The 18,276-nt window shown below is 36.5% G+C and overlaps 1 protein-coding gene across 1 annotated transcript in view; it reads left to right on the forward strand.

Annotated features, from left to right (window-relative positions):
• Nucleotides 1–17,485, forward strand: part of SMC5 (structural maintenance of chromosomes 5) — a 38,708-nt gene extending 21,223 nt beyond the window's left edge. The window contains exons 14-24 of the mRNA XM_030467795.1: nt 749–922; nt 1,050–1,219; nt 2,274–2,397; nt 5,094–5,216; nt 10,899–11,024; nt 11,704–11,799; nt 12,193–12,297; nt 12,497–12,616; nt 16,190–16,369; nt 16,478–16,573; nt 17,174–17,485. Coding sequence (XP_030323655.1) covers nt 749–922; nt 1,050–1,219; nt 2,274–2,397; nt 5,094–5,216; nt 10,899–11,024; nt 11,704–11,799; nt 12,193–12,297; nt 12,497–12,616; nt 16,190–16,369; nt 16,478–16,573; nt 17,174–17,314 — 1,455 coding nt within the window. The 3' untranslated portion in view covers nt 17,315–17,485. The remainder of the gene's footprint in view (nt 1–748; nt 923–1,049; nt 1,220–2,273; nt 2,398–5,093; nt 5,217–10,898; nt 11,025–11,703; nt 11,800–12,192; nt 12,298–12,496; nt 12,617–16,189; nt 16,370–16,477; nt 16,574–17,173) is intronic.
• Nucleotides 17,486–18,276: the final 791 nt, after the last annotated feature.

Raw genomic sequence — 18,276 nt, forward strand, 5'->3', positions numbered from 1 at the left:
ATAAAGAAAAGTAAACAGTGTTCACTGTCCAGGAAGCAAATCAACAGTGTATTGCTGGTGATGTGTATATAAACTGAAAAGATCTTTGGTCAAATTTGCATTGTCCTATGGAGGCTTTTTGCTGTTTCTGGTATACTAGACACTTTACATACTTTTGAAGAACTGTACTGCCTTGCATTATGATGATCCTTTGGTTACATAATTTGACAGAAGTAATTTGCATTGAAGGGTTAACTTACAAATGGTAACTAATTTAAATATGTAAGATTATTTTTTTGTCCTACAGATAAATTTTCATCACTCAGGTTGATGCGTTACAGCTCACATTATGATTTCATCTGTTCATTTCTCTGTTAATTGGTTCTTTGGTACGTGGGCTACGTTTGCATGTTACATGCAATATATATGCATACATTCAGCAAGTATAAATGTTTCTTGTGATACAGGACAATTATTAACAGGTTTTCCCTGTGTCTGTCTCCAGTATGAGAATAATTGGAAACTGTGTTAAATTGATTATGGTAACATACTCTCTTTGACAGAGAACTTTGACAGTTCTTTGCTTATCGGTATGAGTTACAGGTGTAATGATGCATTAAACACAGGATTATCTTTCTGCAAAGGCTTGTTAACAAGTCATTCTTGCATAAGATAAAGTTCATTATTGTGGATTGTAGCTACTTTATGCCTTGTTCTGAAAAACATAGCCTTAAGTAATATTTTGGTCAGATTATATTTTGTTTTTTAGGTCATACAAGAATGCAAACTTAAGCAAGCATACACAGCAGAAGAAAAATACGTTATTAAAGTGTCTGCTTATACAGGCCAAACCCTCTCTACTAACACGTGCCTGAGGGAAGCACAGTTTCTCATGAGTTCGGTGAATACCGAGGAAAGACAACAACTAGAAAAGCAGCAACAGGTAGGAATTTATTTGTGCTGTATATGATAGAAACAGCTATACATTTTATCATGCTGTAAGCATTGCCTACTTGCATGTGATAACATGGTATGTTTGTAGTAAGTATTCTAGTTGTCTCTTATTTCAGGACGTCAATAACACATTACAGTCCCTGGATACACATTTGACTGGACTGTTTGAGAGACAAAAACACCTTGAACGAAGAGACAATCAGCTCAGGCAAAACAAGAAAGAACTCTTAGAGAGAGGAAGCAGGAGAAGACAGCTGGAATCAAAAATTAGTGTGAAGTATAATAGGTAGGAAACAAGCTGTATTCTCTATGAAACATGAACAATTTTAATAACAAAGGTATTTTGGCTTCCTCTTACTGCAGTGTGCTTTTACCCTTACAGAGTAATAGGTAGTTAAGCATCAGTTACAGGTGTTTACAAGTGGAAGTTAAGATAGTATTTGAGAAACCATGGAACGATGTTCTGAATGCTTTCCTGTAATAAACTCACAGGGTTCCATTGAGGCATCATTGCACTCATTTACTCAGATATTACTGAGTCTGCTGTCTTGACAGCACATCTACATCTAGTTAATACCATAATGCATATAAATGCTGTCAAGGAAGCATATTAGGGGTCAAGTTGAATCCTGACTGTCCACTGTAGTTGTCTTAATGTATTTTCTGGTTCTTTGTGCCTCTGTAATTAGTTCTTCTGCCACTGCTTTTTCATATGGGGGAACCTGAGCATGGTTCAGGAGGTATTTCACTTAAAACTTCCATTTGCAGAAGGCAGTGGAGGTGAGGTTGCCCCAGGCTTTATTACTTCCACTACTGTAACACAGTCCCAACAGACCTCATACCCTCAAATACTCCTGTATGTTCTTAGTTTTTGTTTCCTAAAAGTTGGTTTTGGTGCTTGTGTTCACAACTCTTATGATCACTAAACTGAAAAGAGATTGAAAAGAAGTTGTTCAGGGAATAAAAAATTGAAGAACACTAAGAGAACACTAAGGCTGTATAGATGGTAGAGGGACCAGAATCAGACCAAGTCACATTGTGACTCCTGTGTAGTCACAAGTGTCCAGATTGCTGTAAAAATGAAAAAAAAAGAAAAAAAAAAGAAAAAAAAGATATATGGATGTGAATGTATCCTCAGAGTTTTGAGTTTTAAAACAAAGCTTTAAGCTTCTTAAGTTTAAAGTGGTTATACTGGAAATGCCTCTAATGTGTTTGGAAGGTGTAGGTATACAAATTTCCTATTCTTGCTAACTGTTGATTCATCACCAAGATTAAAACTGTTGTATTTTTATGTATTTTCCATTTAATCAGGATTAACCAAATATTGATTCCTCCAACAGTTTAAGACAGCTGGAACAAGATGTTATCAACCTAGAGGAGGAATCTCAAAAGGCAAATGTAAAAATAAAAGAAATAAACGTCCAGAAAGCAAGACTTGTTACTGAATTAACGCATCTCATAAAGGTACGTGTTGTTATGTGTTCCCCTATTGTGAAAAATCCAATTCTTGTCATTTAAGTAGCAAGTTTGCAACATCTAGATGTGCTACTGTAAATGTTTACAAGCTAATGTACCTGGAGATAAGTATTATCTGAAGCTTTTATGAACTGGAGTTTTTTCATTTGTCATTGATTTGTAGATAATTTTTTGTTGATTTAGATGTTGAGTGACAAGTCTTAAAGTCTGGACTTGATTCAGTAAAATCAGGAAAAAACTCTGTAATCATTTCAGTGTGGAAGTTTTCAGAATACTGCATAATTGTAGGAAGTGTTCCTTTCACCCTTATTATCAAATTTTTTTTGTTGTTTTGTGGAAAATAGTCATTAATTATGAAAAACTGACATGAATGTGGAACTGTGCTAGGATGGGAAAAGTACGCAAGTTTCCAATGTCTTTAGGTTTTCTTCAACTCAGAATGGAAGAAAATATTTTGGGTGAACTGGCTCATTTAGCTTAGCCTCCAAGGCGTAGCAGTGGGAGCTGCCACAGGGTGATTTTTCTGAGGGTTGGTTTTGTTTTTTTAATACCTAAGGAACAAGAAGCAATTATTCAGAATTCTAATGGAAACCAGTTGTGCTTTTGCTCTCAACAAGAAGCAGTGCCATTCTTGAAACCGCTAAGAGCATGTATGTTTTGCCATGCTTTACTAATGTTGAAGTGTCTTCTTTCTTACCCATGAAATCAGTGGAGTCTCCTTTGGAGGGAGGCTGAATTTAATACTGATCAGTTGATGGTATTTATAAAGTAAATAAATACTCCAGATGGGTGGTCTGTTTCTGCTTCTTAATAGGCATGGACTACAACAAATAAGTGTTACAGATATCACCTTTTGGTCAGCTCTCCAGAGCAATTTTGAAAATGTCAAAGAATGTCAGAAGACACCTGCCATGTTAAAAGGGTGTAGATTATGGAGTTTGCAGGACATGTGCCAAGTAATAACAATACTGAAAATTTAACTCTTCAAAACTTGTGCAGGTGCCCAGCACTTAAAACAGGACTTTTTGGAGCATCCTTTTAATTTTTGCATTTGATGCCCATTTCCCAGGATGTAATCTGTCCAAATGTTGTTGTAAAGTGCAGACAAAGTTACTTACTTGACCACTATTTGACCTGCCTGGTAGAGTCTCTACTGTTTTTTACCCATTATAAGAAAACAGATTTGATACATACTGTGTATTTCTCTGTATACTAGAAGTGTAGGAGAGGATGGCTGGTATTCTTCCAGAATGGTTAATGATTACAAAAGGCATTTATTTTAGTTTGTCAGCTCAATTTCCATACTCTGTGCTGTAGGAAATATATGCTTATACATACGGTAGAAAGAAAGAGTCTGATACAAGAGAGATATTTCATTATATGTTTTATCAGTGTTACTGACATCCATACAAGTCTGGTTGAACTGGAACCAAACATAAAGACTGTTACCAAGTTCATTGGAGTCTTGCTTCAGTAGTTTTTGTAGTTCTATTATGTGTAGTCTATAAAGTGAAAAGTTAAATAGTCATACGTTTCAGGAGTACTACCACAGAAAGAAGTTTGAAATATTGGTTGGGATTTTTGTGCTGGTTCTATGATCTGCTTTTTTTAAGAGTTCTGGAACTTGTGTGAAATGGCTAAAGTGACAGGCATAGTATCTGTCATGTCTAATACATGTCTTTAGAACCAGTTGACAGAAACAGCCTTGTTCCACTGTTCTCCGTTCTGGCACTGCTTGTGCATGTAGTTTTTTTTGTGCTGTTATCTTTGAATGATATTAACTCGGCATTTTTCATCTCCTTTCATTAGATTTTTTATTTTAGTTATCTGGTTTTGAACTATAAGTAGATTGAAAACTAAAACTTAATCCTTTGCTGAAGTTCAGACTATAGAAATTTTGTGTTGAAACTTCACAAATAGTGAAGATATTAGACCTTAACTCACTACTGTGGTCAGAAGCTAACAGTCTCAAAACTTCATTGTGTGGGTAAACTAATGTTCTTAATACTCTGTAAATATTGCTTTGAAATTACCCTTCACACATTCAATATATTTAATATTTTGAAGCCTCTGGACAATTCCTGAGGCTGACTTGGTTGCAGAAGCATTTTAATATCAAAGTTGTCAAACCAGGTGCTGGAGTTCCGTAAAGAAACTAAAGAGATTCTCCCTCTCTTCTCATATACTGTTCCAGTTAAGATACAGTGCACTAGAGTCACTGACAGTTATCTTGCATTGTTAGTGACAGAGACATATGTTTTTAATTTTTTACTTCTTCCTAACTTTGTATGATTTATGAAGTCCACCAAAATCCAGCTGTTTGATTTCACCTCTGAGAAAGAATTGAGGTGAGTTTCCTTTCTCACATTTCACATGTGAGCATATGATGCAGGGAAAGGGAATGTGATTTTTTTTTTCTGTTAAGCAACATGCTTGCAAGTAGTATGTATATGGTTACAGATTAAAGTACATGGGTCTAATCCATCTTGAAGGTCTTGTGTCACCAATAAGTCATACTACTTTTTCATTGAATTTGACAGACAGCAAAGAGCTCTTGAAGAACTGAATGCATTATGAGATTCTATGCGATGACTAAAAACTGGGTAATTTATAAAGTCTGATAGTGATTATGTCAGTTTTGAGATTCTTGTAAAAAAAATTACATTTTTTGTTTCCCTGTGTAGAATTGCGTTTCACTGAACATCCTTAAAGCAGATTTAGTTCTTGAGAGCACTACCGTGGCTGCCGAGAAGAACAAACTTGAATCAGAGTGTAATGAAGCAAGTGCACAGCTAAGAGCTGCGGAGGTAACTATTTCTATGAATACTTGAATATCTATTATGAAAACATCTTCTGTGAAAAGCCTCTCTGGTGTAGAAAGGAATGCTTCTGTCTAGAAGTGCGTACTGGTACTGCTAAATATTTAACCTTGATTTCTGTAGTTTGACTTCAGCCTCTTCTATTAAAGCTGATTAGAAGCTTTCCCATCCTCAATTAAGACAGTTAAGCTTCTGTGAAAATGTGCTGAACAGTCATCATGTCCTGGTTTTCATTATAGGGATAGTATGTAATAAAAACACTCGCTGTTTCTTAGAAGTATTTTTTTATTCCAAGCCTGTTGTTGATATGTAGCCACAACCACACAGGAGATGAAAGTTCAAGATGAGCTACAAAGTACTGTATCAGAGTCAAGCAGAGCTGTTATACCTTTCTTTCATAACTTGTTTTCTCATACTGTAATAAAATGCCTTTTAGGCACTTTAGGAGGATAAATTGACCTTGTACTGATCATGTTTTGATGCTATGTTGTATTCAGGTAAAAAGTCTTTGACAAATTGGCTCCACAAACATGTATTCTGTTCTAATAGCAGAGAATGGTGTGATCTCATTGATTGGTGCATAGTGGCAAATTTATTTTATTTTTAGTTCTCTCCCTGTCCTCTTCTGTGTTTAGAGAATAGCTTGGGCTGGTGCATAGATAGATAGATGTCTGGTCAAGTCAATTACTTGTAACATAAACTTTCTGGTAATTCTTTGTAAACAAAAATTGCTTCCTTACCTAGTAAAGAGTCATCTTAGGTCCTACTAGTTGTAGTTAATGGGTTATGTTTCAACCACATAAGTAGAGGAAATAATTTCAGAGCTTAAAGTTTTATAAACTTTAAAATAACAAAAAAAGCTGAAATCAGTATTCCCTGTGTTTTAAAATTTGGAAAGGTTTACCTGCTCTGGAGGAAAAATCTTCTGAGTACTTCAGTTTTCACATACATGGAAGTCCAAAGCTAGGTTTCCTACACTGCATGTTGAGTCACTGAATTAAATCTTCAGCATTTTTTTTTTAACAAGACCTTTCCTGTATTGCCCTGTGAATTATCTGTGTTGTACACTCTGCCATGTCTCTTACTTAAGACTTAACAGATGTGCCCTCATGGAGAAAACTCAGTATTTCTTGCTTTCACCTCAAATTAAGCTACTTGAAATAGTATATTTAAATTGGCTTTTCCCTTCAACTTCTAGTGGCTTTGGCTGTGACTTTTTTTTTTTTCTACAGCAGTACTGTGTTAAGGTAGTCCTGATCCCAAGCTGTCTGTGGGGATGCTGTCACAACACTGAGAAAGTCCTGCATGATTTTATAGAATAAATAAATCTTTAAAGAGGAGGAAGCCAAATAGAAGAGAAGAGCATTGTACAAAAGCTGTGTGGGGAACTAAATTGCTGCTTAAACATCACAGTTACTGCACCATTGATTCCCTCTTTAATGCTCAGATATTTTTCTAGGTTGTGTGCTGGTCATTGTGCATTCGTGAAAATTGAAAGATTGGGTATCAGCAAAAGAAGCTGCAAAGCTTTGTTAATATGTTCCAGTTACTAATGGTGCTTAGCAATCTTGAGTCTTTATAATACCTAAGTTAAGTATCTGAAAAATTTGAAGCAAACATAAATCCACTTAATATATCTGAGATCATGTATGTGCCTTTTGTGAGGTCTTGACAATGGTACTGTGGAGCAAGCAGCAAGTTTGGTACTTTATGATGTGTTTATTTTTTTAACCACTTTGGTGAAAAGTCCAAAAAAGTACCTGTTTCTGAACAAGTCAACAAGGGTAGTGTTCTGGCATTTGCATTTTGTCACTGCAGTTCAAGTGGGAGCCTTAGTGTTATTTCAACAATTCCTTGTATTTAATTTATTTAAGGAGCCTAAGAAGCAAATCTGTGTGTGACCCATACTGAACATTAGGGAGGATTGCCAGCCCCATCTGCTTGTTAGATAACTGCCACAGTTGCTTGCATGTTTATGATGGTTGTATGAAAGTCTTGCTAATTGTCTTGCTTTGATAACTTGTTAATTTGTAGCTTCATTTGGTGTAAATTTGTTTAATTGTATTGAAATTCAAAATGTGGGTCACAGTCCATAACTATTTTATATTTTGTTTGAGGAAATTTGCCCCACAAATTACAAAAGTAACAAACTTTAGGATTTAAATGAATTACAGTGGTTTATTTGAGGGAAGAGGAACACCACACTGGTAAGGAGTCTAAGGAAGGGGTTAATAGTGGGAGAAAATGCAGGAAAACATGTTTTTAAACAAATTGATTGCCCCTGGGAGAAGCTTTTAAGAAAAGAAAGGGAACAGATTATGGGAACCTGACTAGCCACACACTAGCCACCTGGGTCTGTATGTCTCATTGAAGCTAAAGGAGTGCTGCTTGTATTGCTGCTCCTGGGAGTTGCTTCTGGTGCTGCTCCTGTTCTTGCTGAATTTAGTCTTTTTTTTCTGAATTTTTATAGAAAATAAAAGTTTCTTCTTCTCATCAGTCATTGCCAGAGGTTGCAGATTGGTAATAGTGGGCCTTCCCTTTGATATTCAGGTTTTCCCAAATTTCATTAGTTCTTGTATTTGATATCAATTTGCATTACCTGTCTGGCAACTCTTATGGGAGCCATTCTGATTAACAACTTATTTTTTTAGTCCTGTCAACGGAGCAGGGTCTGTTGATGGACATAACTTCATTTTAAAGAGTGTAAAAAGCACGGCAGTGCCAGTGTTCTGCTGATGCAAGAGACAATTTTTTAATTTTTTCAATTTATTGCTGTGACCATGACACTGTGCATCACAGAATCTGGCACTTAAGCCAAGTTTTTAGAAAAAGCAGTTTCTGTTTGTCTCTGTATAGATTTCCAAAGTTAAAATAATGAAATGCATGTGTTCAGATAAAAATCAATTAGAAACCATTGGCCACTGGTAACTATTTTCTTTAACCAGTTACTTATCTTGCACAAACCTAGTTGCAGTGCTTATGAACACAACAGAACACAAACTGTGCATACAGGATGCAGTTGGTTTCTGCTGTTTGGTAGGTGCTTTCAGGAAGCTGTAATTGCAGCCCAACAGTAGTACAGAACTTTAGTGAAGCACTAGGATAAAATTCTCCCCAAGTTCTTATGTTGTTGGCTGAAACAAATGTAAAGCTCAGCTATAAATTTTCAGGGTAGCATCTCTGTTCAAAATGGTAATTCTTTCTACTTAGTTACTTTTTCATCTCAGTGGCTTTATAGAGGGACCTTTGAGAGGTGAGGTCAACACAAATTTTAACATTGCTGTTCACTTTGGAATATATAGGAAGTAGAAGGAATCAAAGTTTCTATACTTTCATTTATTTGTATTTATTTAACTTCTCTTTAGCATGTAGCCATGACATTCAACTGGCAGAGCTGAATGAGAACAGGGTCTTAACTTGTCACTGGACTGTCAGTGCATTTATTCTAGTATGTCCTTCATAACCATATCAAATGTCAACAGTCTTCCTGTCAAATACTGAGTTTTTCCTCTGCCTGAACACATTTTCCTTACACCCTGAAGAATTTTACTTTCCCTAAGCTTGGGTCAGGTACATTCACTGTTGAAGCTATTTCAGATTTGCAGTGTCTAGAGATCAACTTAATCTCATTTCATGCTGCACTGCAGGGTTTCAAGTGGGAGGTTTATGTACTAGTGAGAACTGAGCTTCCCCACTTCAGATGATTGAGAAATTACTTTGTCTCTGGAAATAATCACACAAGTATAAAATAGATGTTTCTTGTATAAAAAAGTATGGGTGTGTTGCCTGTCAGTGGATCCTTTGCCTTTGTTATTCTGAGGTCAAGTACACTGCAGGTGAATCCAGTTGATTTTTAAACATCTGGATTTTAAAAATCCAATGTTAGTGTAGAACTTTCTAAAATGTTCATAAAAATTGTTTATTGAATGTGTAACAGGGCGTAGACAGATACAACATATGTAATGGAACCTAAGTATTGTAGTGTACAGGCATTTGTGATAATTCACATAATACCTTGGCTGTAACAGAAAGGAGTTCCATCCTCCACTTCCTGCTGTTTTTATCAGTATAATTAATGCCAGTACTTTTTGCCCTCATGTGACATCCTCCTTCTCTACGCCAGACCTTACAAAGGGGAGGGAGCAAAATGTAAAAGGCTTTTTTTTTTTTTTTTTTTTTTACCTTTCTAAAATTGTCAAATATAGAGTAGACAAATACCTTTACAGTGTCTTTGAAGATTATGAAATGCTTACCTTTAATACAAAATCTATTTCCTAGTGCTTGGTGGAGGGGGGAGAAGAAACAGAATATTTGAGTTGATACATGCTCTATAGATCAGCAGCCCTAATTCTTCAGTGAGTTTGAGGACTCCATTGGTGATTCATGATATCTGCTACTACTGCTTCTGTTGTATTAGTAAATTAAATGGCCAGAAAGTAATGCGAGTTGCTGTCAGTCTGTCCTATATTTTAAAAATGTAGAATAAGCATTTATCCAGTGGTATAATCTCCAACTGCATACTTGGAAATTTTTTTGCCACTGGAGGGCTCCCATATTTAACTGTAAGTATACAACAATAAACATTGGCAAGATAAAACCCTTTTAACTATAAGAACAACTAAACTTTCTAAGCCTGAAGAGGAAAGTTTAAAGCAAAATACTGTACATACAATTTTGAGTTAGAATTTTGTGCCTTTGAAAGAAATAAAACCACTGTTTCCATGGTGTAACTGTATATCAAAAAGATGGATTACATGTGTAAGCACGGAATAAAATAACTAAGATTAACAGCTCCAGTAGCTTGGTATGTACTGCTTTTCACTTCTAAGTGCTTGGCAGCTCCTAGCTGTCTGCAGCTGGGTGCTCACCCTGAGCTATGAGATGGCAGCAAGCAGATACTCCCAAGCACTGCCAGCTCAGCATTTGGAAGCCTGCAGTAGAGGCCATTTTTATAGAGATAAGGGAGTGAAAGGGAAGCTGAGAGGAAGAGATTTAAGGCTCTCCAGGGCTGGTTTTTTTTCCTGAATGCTATTTGAGATAACATTTAGCTTAGTGTTTCTTGAAGGTGCTGTGGCTTGTGTATTGTATTAACTACGGTTGTAATATGATTGCATTATAAAAGTGGTAGGGCTGGGTTGTCTGCTGACCTGTACTAAGTTCCAAAGACTTCAGCCTTGAGACTGCTGTTCAAAATTAGAAACTACCTGCTTTTTACTTTTTTCAGCACTAGTTAAAAAATTGTCTGTGTTTTCCACATTGTATGTTGCTGGCAATTACAAAGGTAGACTATGAAAAAAGTACTTCTATTCTCTAATTATTGTGTTTACTCAATAAAACTTATGTTACAGTGCTGTTCAGTGTACACCATGTCTGCTGTTTCTCCCAAGAAAACAAATACAGTTAAATGGGGCTAACAAGATAAGGCTCACAGTAGTTGTGGTTTGGCTTCTAGAGAATTTCCTGTAAAATAGTCTGTTCTGAGACATATTGAATCTAGATATATACTCATCTAGTTAAGAGAAAACAAATATAGCTATATAACAAGAATATGCTTTTGATCAGTTTATCCTGGCATCTGTTGATTTCAAGCAGAGCAGCAGAATGAGTTCTGTGTGTTGAAACAAAGATTCCTGATCATTAGGTGGTGTGTTTTAATATCTTTTCTAACAGCAAAAATTTCGTGAACTGGATGATAGGAAGCGAGTTCTAACAGAGAATTGCAAGGAATTGCTGAAAAAAGCTCGACAAGTCTGCAAACTGGGTCCAGATGAACATCTTCCAAAAGAATTTCAGACTGTATGTACAAAACCGAATCTCAACATGTATGTTAAATTTTGGGTGACGTACATAGATCTGACTTCTCCAGCAAACAATGTTATGTTTTATATTAGGAGGCTACCAGTAAACGTCATGTTTACTGCTCTTAGGGTTGACTCATTGGCATTTACACTTTTAAACCACTTTTAAATAGTGCTTGGTTACCCTTTGATCAATTTGTCCTCCGCACAGAGGAGAGAAAAACTTGATCTGAAATTTCTATTAAAATCCATAGTCTTGCGTTCATGGAGATAATAAAAAAAACCTGGAGATAACATTTTTCTGTCTTCTTGCTTTAATGAGCAACAAATAAAACAGGAAATAAAAATAGGAGATCTGAGCCTGCCTGCTTACTTCCCAGCCTCTAGAAGTATTTGCATGGCTTAATCAGCATTGCCCTTGGCTTATACCAACCTTGTGAACATCTGTACCTGTACAGTGTAGGCAACTAAGGAGCAATGGATTGTTTCTCTCACTATGCAGTAGCCTTCCTTCTGTCCAGAATAGTTTTTGAGGGAATTTTGGTTGGGTTAAATTTTGACTTTATGACATCTTAATTAGAGTAATAGAGTATTGTAAGGCGTACTCAATTTCTTTCAAGTGCACTTGAGTCCTTCATTAGTATTGCTATGTAACACATGAATCCCTTCTTTTGCAGGCTTTTCAGGCTCTTCCAGACACGTTGGAGGAAATTGATGCTTTTCTGAATGAAGAGAAAACCAGAGCCTCCTGTTTCACTGGCCTGAACGCTTCGGTATGTTCACTGCACCCTCCCCTTTCTCCCCCTCTACCCGCATTGTACTTGCTTCCCACTCTGTGCTAGATCTCTTGGTATAATAAGCTAGACAGCAGGAACAATGTGCTGTAAATGCCAGATTCTGCATCTATTAGAATTTTAAGTAGGTTCCTCCAAAAGAACAGTGTGTTCTGTGCCTTTTAAAAAAGAAAAAAAAATGCAGTAACCTGAAATAAGCAATGCTTTACAGTTTTTGCTATAAAGATAGGAGTGTGTATATCTTGTTTAGTGTGCAGTGCAATAACCCATATAATTGTGTTTTGAGCAGATTCGGTGCAGTATGATATTTTTACAGTCCAGGGTAAAATTGGAAAACATTTTGTTGACTGCTTGTTTTTCTTACTTTGCCAGGTTGTTGAAGAATACAATAAGCAGATGCAAGAAATAGAAGAGTTGACAGAGTATCTAGACGTAAAGAAAAATGAGTTGGATAAATACAAGCAAAACATTGCACAGGTAATATCTGAAACTACTACTTCTGTGTGAGTATGTCTTTACCAGAATTAATTGTGTATGCAGAAATAAAGGATAGCATTCTAAGTTGCCTTGAGTGTAAACTGACATGTTAGCTTCTGTGATTAGTTTTCAATTTAAATGCTACGTCTAAAAAAGTTCATTTGTTAAAGATGTTTTACATGGATATGTCTACTTCCAGGTCAAAGAAAAGTGGTTGAACCCCTTGAAAAAACTGACTGAGCAAATTAATGAGAAGTTCAGTAATTTCTTCAGTTCTATGCAGTGTGCTGGTGAAGTTGATCTTCATGTGGAAAATGAGGTGTGATTTGGTTTTCATATGAAAGAATATTCGTATTTTCATGCAAAATCTTTTGCTTGTATATGGCTAGAGAAAAATAACATATTATAGACAAGAAAGGATGTTCTTTTAAAATAATAGTTTTACCATAAAATGTCTTACTGATGAAAACACTTGTGCTAGAACTGGCTTAGCAGTCTGACTGAAGGAAAATGAGCCTTTGTCCGGGTGCATTGTACTGCAGCTCACTAACTTTTCAAAACTTCTTGCAATTTACAGGGCTCAGTTAGAAGAATTGTATTTACTTCACTTGTAGCTCAGGTTTATGAAGTTAGTGATTTAATTTTACATTTTTAGCTAATGTAAATAGTAATGTGAATAGCTATTTTATTATCATATAATCACTAAATCTCCTATTAGTAAGTGTTGTTGTGCATGTAGTTCCTGCACAAGCCTGCTGCTATTTTGCCTGTTTTGGAAGTACCAGTCACTTTGCTCAGCCTGTTACTCCCTCCGTTACACTGACAGGCAGGGTTTACTTCTGAAGAGTTCAAAGCATCAGTAGAACCTTAGAGAAACACTCAGTGCAGTGAAGAAAAATAGGATATTTTGGTTTTGATTGATTTGTCCAATGATGATTTTAAGACTTGCATGTAATGTAGTGAGAATTGGCACAGAAACCTTTTTTCTCTTGTAAATTTCTCAAGCAGGTTTTCTTAAAATATTTGAAGAGGTCGCTATTACTGGGGACAGGATAGTGACTGACAAGGCTCTTTGCATAGTCTGCATAAAAATGTTACGTAGAAACCAGTATTATGAGATGGTAGGATATTAAAACATGGACTTTTAGGTTGTCTTGATAATTACCTACAAGGCCATGTCTATATTACATTGTCTTTAAATAAAAGTAGTTGGGAGAGGGTACACCGAAAAACAGTAAACTGGTTTAGAAGCAAAGAGTCTGGACTTTCCTAGTATCTTCTTCAGAAGGTCTTCCTTTTTTCTCTTGCAAAAATGTCACATCGTTTATTAGCTGGTGATTTTGTGCCAGCATCAAACTTTTTTATCAAAGAATCAACACCTTATCCACTTCTGTATTGTAATTTGTGCTAAAGCTTGGATTCCATACCCTTCTTCTCTGCAGCAAAGTCTTTTAACCTGACCTTTATATATCAAAGAAGAGGTGTCTAAGGCAGAATTACCTTTGTTAGAAATACTGCTGTGACACTGAAGTTCAAGCCTCTGTTATCCTGACCCGTAGGAACCTTGAGATCTCATGATGTCCTTGTTGGTAGTACCTACTGCTGTAACTTGCCTCAGGAGCACTTTGTAACCAAAGTTGAGAGCGCTAGTAGTGATTGCCACAGAGTTCTGAGCATCATTTTTAACTAGCATCTTCTAGTTACATGAGCTGGCATTCTCAGCAGTCTGGCACTAAAGACCTGACTTGCCACTGCAGCTGTGCTGGAGGATAGATGTTTTTTTACTGGAAGTTTTGCCAACCCATACCTTGTAAACTTACTTGAGCCTGGTTTCAGTCTCTGTCAGTGCAGTGGGGCTTGGGGACCTTAGGTCCTGTTCCTTATTTTTCTCTTTAGGTGAAGCTGTGGTTTTGATGTCCCACAGCCATGTCCCTTTCCAAAGAGTAGCAGAAGCTCTGCAGGTATCTGTCAGAGAAGAAACAGGTGTTAAGTTCTTAGATATTTTTTCACTTCACTATGGTAAATGTTCTTAGTCATAGGCAAGCCAGACTGCAGGTTTCTTAAGACTGATCTGACAATTAAGTACTACATCTTACTGAAATGGAGAAAGTTCATTTAACATTGGTGCTGTTATCTTCACTGGATGTCTTATTAGTTCCCTTTAGCAAAATACCACTTCCAGAAAGGTCAATGCAGCAACATTTCCTTGTTTTGAAAGCATGCCCCATGGTTTCCTCCTTATACTCTTGATTATCAGGCATGGCTATCAAATTACAATCTGCAAATCTAAGAAGCTAATTACTCTTCTGATAAGCTGCATCAAGTGCCAAAGACAGATTTCTTCCATAATAGGGAAGAATAAAATGGTTTCACAATTGGTTTGCAAATAGTTTTATTTGCATTAAGTATGTGCATGACAGTAAATACCAGTATAAGACTCATCAGTCCTGAGAATGATTGTCTGCCTGTCAGTGTAATAAAACACTAGGAACACCAAAAGATGGCATGTTCTCCTGATCAAGCAGATCAGCTGGTCTGAGAGGGGTTGGTAGGTCTCTTAAATGTTAGAAGCTATCTGCTTATGTACATTACTCATTCCAAAGCAATACCTTAAGACCGCAAAGAAGTGGAACATTGTTCTACAAACTTCAAGTTCCTTTAGGCAATTTTAGGCTTATTTACTTCATGATGGCTTTTAGATCTTTTGTGTTGCAAAAGCCAGCCCTGCAGTGGGTTCTGCCTGCTGCTCTGCCAGGTCACCCAGGGTCATGTCTTTAAATGACACTGGTATGTGGCAGTCTGAGCTAAAGTGGCATGTGCCAGCTTCTATGGGATGGGCTTCTCATTGTGTCTTTGCTGCAGCTGTACTTTCTAAATCTAGAAGTATTCTGTGAGTAGGAACCAGGAATTATTATTACCTCCACTTCTTTTTTCTATGCTAAGCATTACAGTTGTGTTATCAGAAGAATATGAGTTGATGGCCTCCAAGTGCAGGATTTATGTTTCCCCAGTGAGTGTGATAGACCTCTTGGAATTCATATTCCTGAAATTTTTTAATCTTCCCTGGAGCTCTCAATAATTTGATAGCTGCATATAAAGATTGTGCTTACATAGACCAAATAGTAAGCTGTCAGCATGGGCTTTCTGCACTGGGGTTTGCATTCCCTTTCCTTCACTGGGCTTACTTCAGGTTCAGAAATATTAGTAAGCACACCAAAATTTTTTTTCCTTTCAATCGTGAATGCATTTCCTTCCATCAGTCTTAATTTGAACCAGATCTGTTACCCCCACACCTGCACATCACTGACTCGTACTGCTGCCAGTTGTCAGGTTTTTTTTTTCAAATAAAAAAAGTATACTAAAGGCTAGGGTTAGAATCCTTCTGTGTGGTTTTCATGAGTATGAAAGGGAAGTTGCTGTAATAGTGGATTTTGTAGGGGCTTTGTATCAGTCTGCTAGTGGAGAAATGAAAGATTTCATTAGACTGCTTGCACTCAAGGATGCTCATAACCTGCACACACACATCCCCTCCATTACTCTTCTTTCAAAGTTGGTAGCATCATGTACCCTAATGCATTTTTTCTGATAAACAGAATTTATAAGGGCGTTGACTTTTCCCTTTTCTAGTCAAGATTTTTTTTTCTTGTTGTTTATATATGAGGTGTGTCTTTCCAGGGATTCAGAAATTAGTAAGTCACTGTCAAAGGGAAGGAGGTGGTATTGCAAATTCTCTTAACAAGGGTAGATCAGAATTAAGAAAAATACACAAAACAAGTTGAAACTTCGCAGACCTCTGTAAAACATTTGACATAAATTTCCTTTAATTTGCATGCAGCTACCAAGTAATCTGTAGTACAGAGTAACTGAGTTTAACAGGTACTGGCTTTTATAGGAGGAGTACGACAAGTACGGGATTCGCATTAGAGTCAAATTCCACAGTAGCACTGAACTTCATGAACTGACTCCGTACCATCAGAGTGGAGGTGAGAAAAGTGTTTCCACGATGTTGTACCTTATGGCTCTACAGGAACTCAACAGGTGTCCTTTCAGGGTTGTAGATGAAATAAATCAGGTGAGGATCAATATTGCAATATATAACCTCCTGCTATACAGACACTTATGACATAGTGGAGAAATCACGTTGTTTGGTTTTTTGTTTTGTTTTTTTTTTTTTACTTAGGGAATGGATCCAGTGAATGAGAGAAGAGTTTTTGAAATGGTTGTGGAAACCGCTTGTAAAGAAGGCACATCTCAGTACTTCTTTATTACGCCAAAGGTGTGTGGTGGAAAATGAAACTGAAAGCTTAATGTGTAGGAGAATTATGTGTGATAATATGCCTATAAAAACTGTGTAACTTGTCTCTGTTTTACCTAAGGACTTAATATTATAAGAGTAACTGAGAGAAATGGTCGATTTTCAGTACAGTTCTGGAGTTAAAGCAGTGAAGCTTTTGAGAAGTATTGAACATTTTGAATTTCCACTAATGGAAATTGCTTAGCTCAGAGGAACACAAGGCTGAGGAGGGACATAATAATTGTACACAAGGAACTAAACCTCCTACCCTTCCTGGGAAAACACAGTTAATATTCTCATCCTGTTGTGGAAGTGGCAATAGTAATGACCTCACCTGCAGCAGGAAGATACAGATTAGATGTGAAGATTTTTTTGTAGGGAAGAGTAATGAAGCATGGAAGTCACCTAAGAGTGAATGGAGTCAGAGGAGTTTCTAGAAACAAATATACATCATCTGTCAGGCTATAATCCTGAAATACAGACCTTTAGAGATTTATTTTTATTTAGGCCTCCTTTGCTTTTTTTAGGTAACGGGAAACATCTCTTCTAGCTATTTTGACTTTGGTTTTTGTTTTTTATCAGCTCCTACAGAATCTCACTTACAATGAGAAGATGACTGTGTTGTTTGTCTACAATGGACCTTTTATGTTGGAGGCCAACAAATGGGATTTAAAGGCTTTCTGTAGGCGGCGGCGGCGACTTGGAAGGATGGATGAGCAGTAATAAATACGTGCATCATACATATGTATATGATGCCAAGAACTGATAAAATGAAAGTTTGATTCTTAAAACTTATGTAAAAGTTTAATAGATTGGAATTGCATTATTTTTGTTTGCCACTTACTCTAAAGAATGTACTTTTTCACAATAGATATATAAAAAGGAGGCTTCTTTTTTTATTGATATAGCATCAAAGTTTTTCTAGGGTATACTGGAATAATTCTTTGTCTGGTGGTTTGGGTTTGCTTTTGCTCTGGGTAAGTAGTGCTCCCCTAACACCACAGTTAAGGGTGTATCAGAACTTTTCCTGTAAATAGAAACTTTACAAATGAATGAATAGATGAATTAACATGAGGTGTAGGAACAGAATAGTTTGTAAGTAGCTGTGCATTAGTTTTTGTTTGGCTTAGTGAAAATACAGCAGAAGTTAACACAAAGGATATACTATTGTTGGGGTAGTGTACTTAATTATTTTATTATTTTTGAGCTAGTGTTCCATTTTTTGTTCCTGAAAGAATAAGGCCTTAATTTTTCTAGCAAGTCTCTCTTAGCAAGAGCATGTACAAATAGTTAGGCCGCAGGAGTAAAACTGAGCAATATGTAAGTTTTTCTTTGTTTTTTTAAGTAAAGCCTGGCATGGTTTTGGTAGTAGATGGAGGAATCAGTCCTGCTGATTTCACATGTAAGTTAAAACAAGGAAGTTTTTCACGAGCCTTCAGCTGCATCACAGTGATTGTACACACAGTGGCTTTTCTACTGCTAGCCATTAAGTTAATTACAGGGGTTTTAGCCGTAGCTGTTAAGCATTTGAAAATGGATGTTATCGACAGAATATTGAATAGCTAAAAGAAATTTCCAGCTGTTTGGTTTGCTAGAAAAAAAAAGAAAGTAATACTTACCACATTTTTATACTGGGCTGGCAATTAAATGAATGACAGGTCCTCTCTAATCCCCCACTGGTATAG

This window comes from Calypte anna, chromosome Z, assembly GCF_003957555.1.
Source record: "Calypte anna isolate BGI_N300 chromosome Z, bCalAnn1_v1.p, whole genome shotgun sequence".
NCBI classification, from domain to species: Eukaryota; Metazoa; Chordata; class Aves; order Apodiformes; family Trochilidae; genus Calypte; species Calypte anna.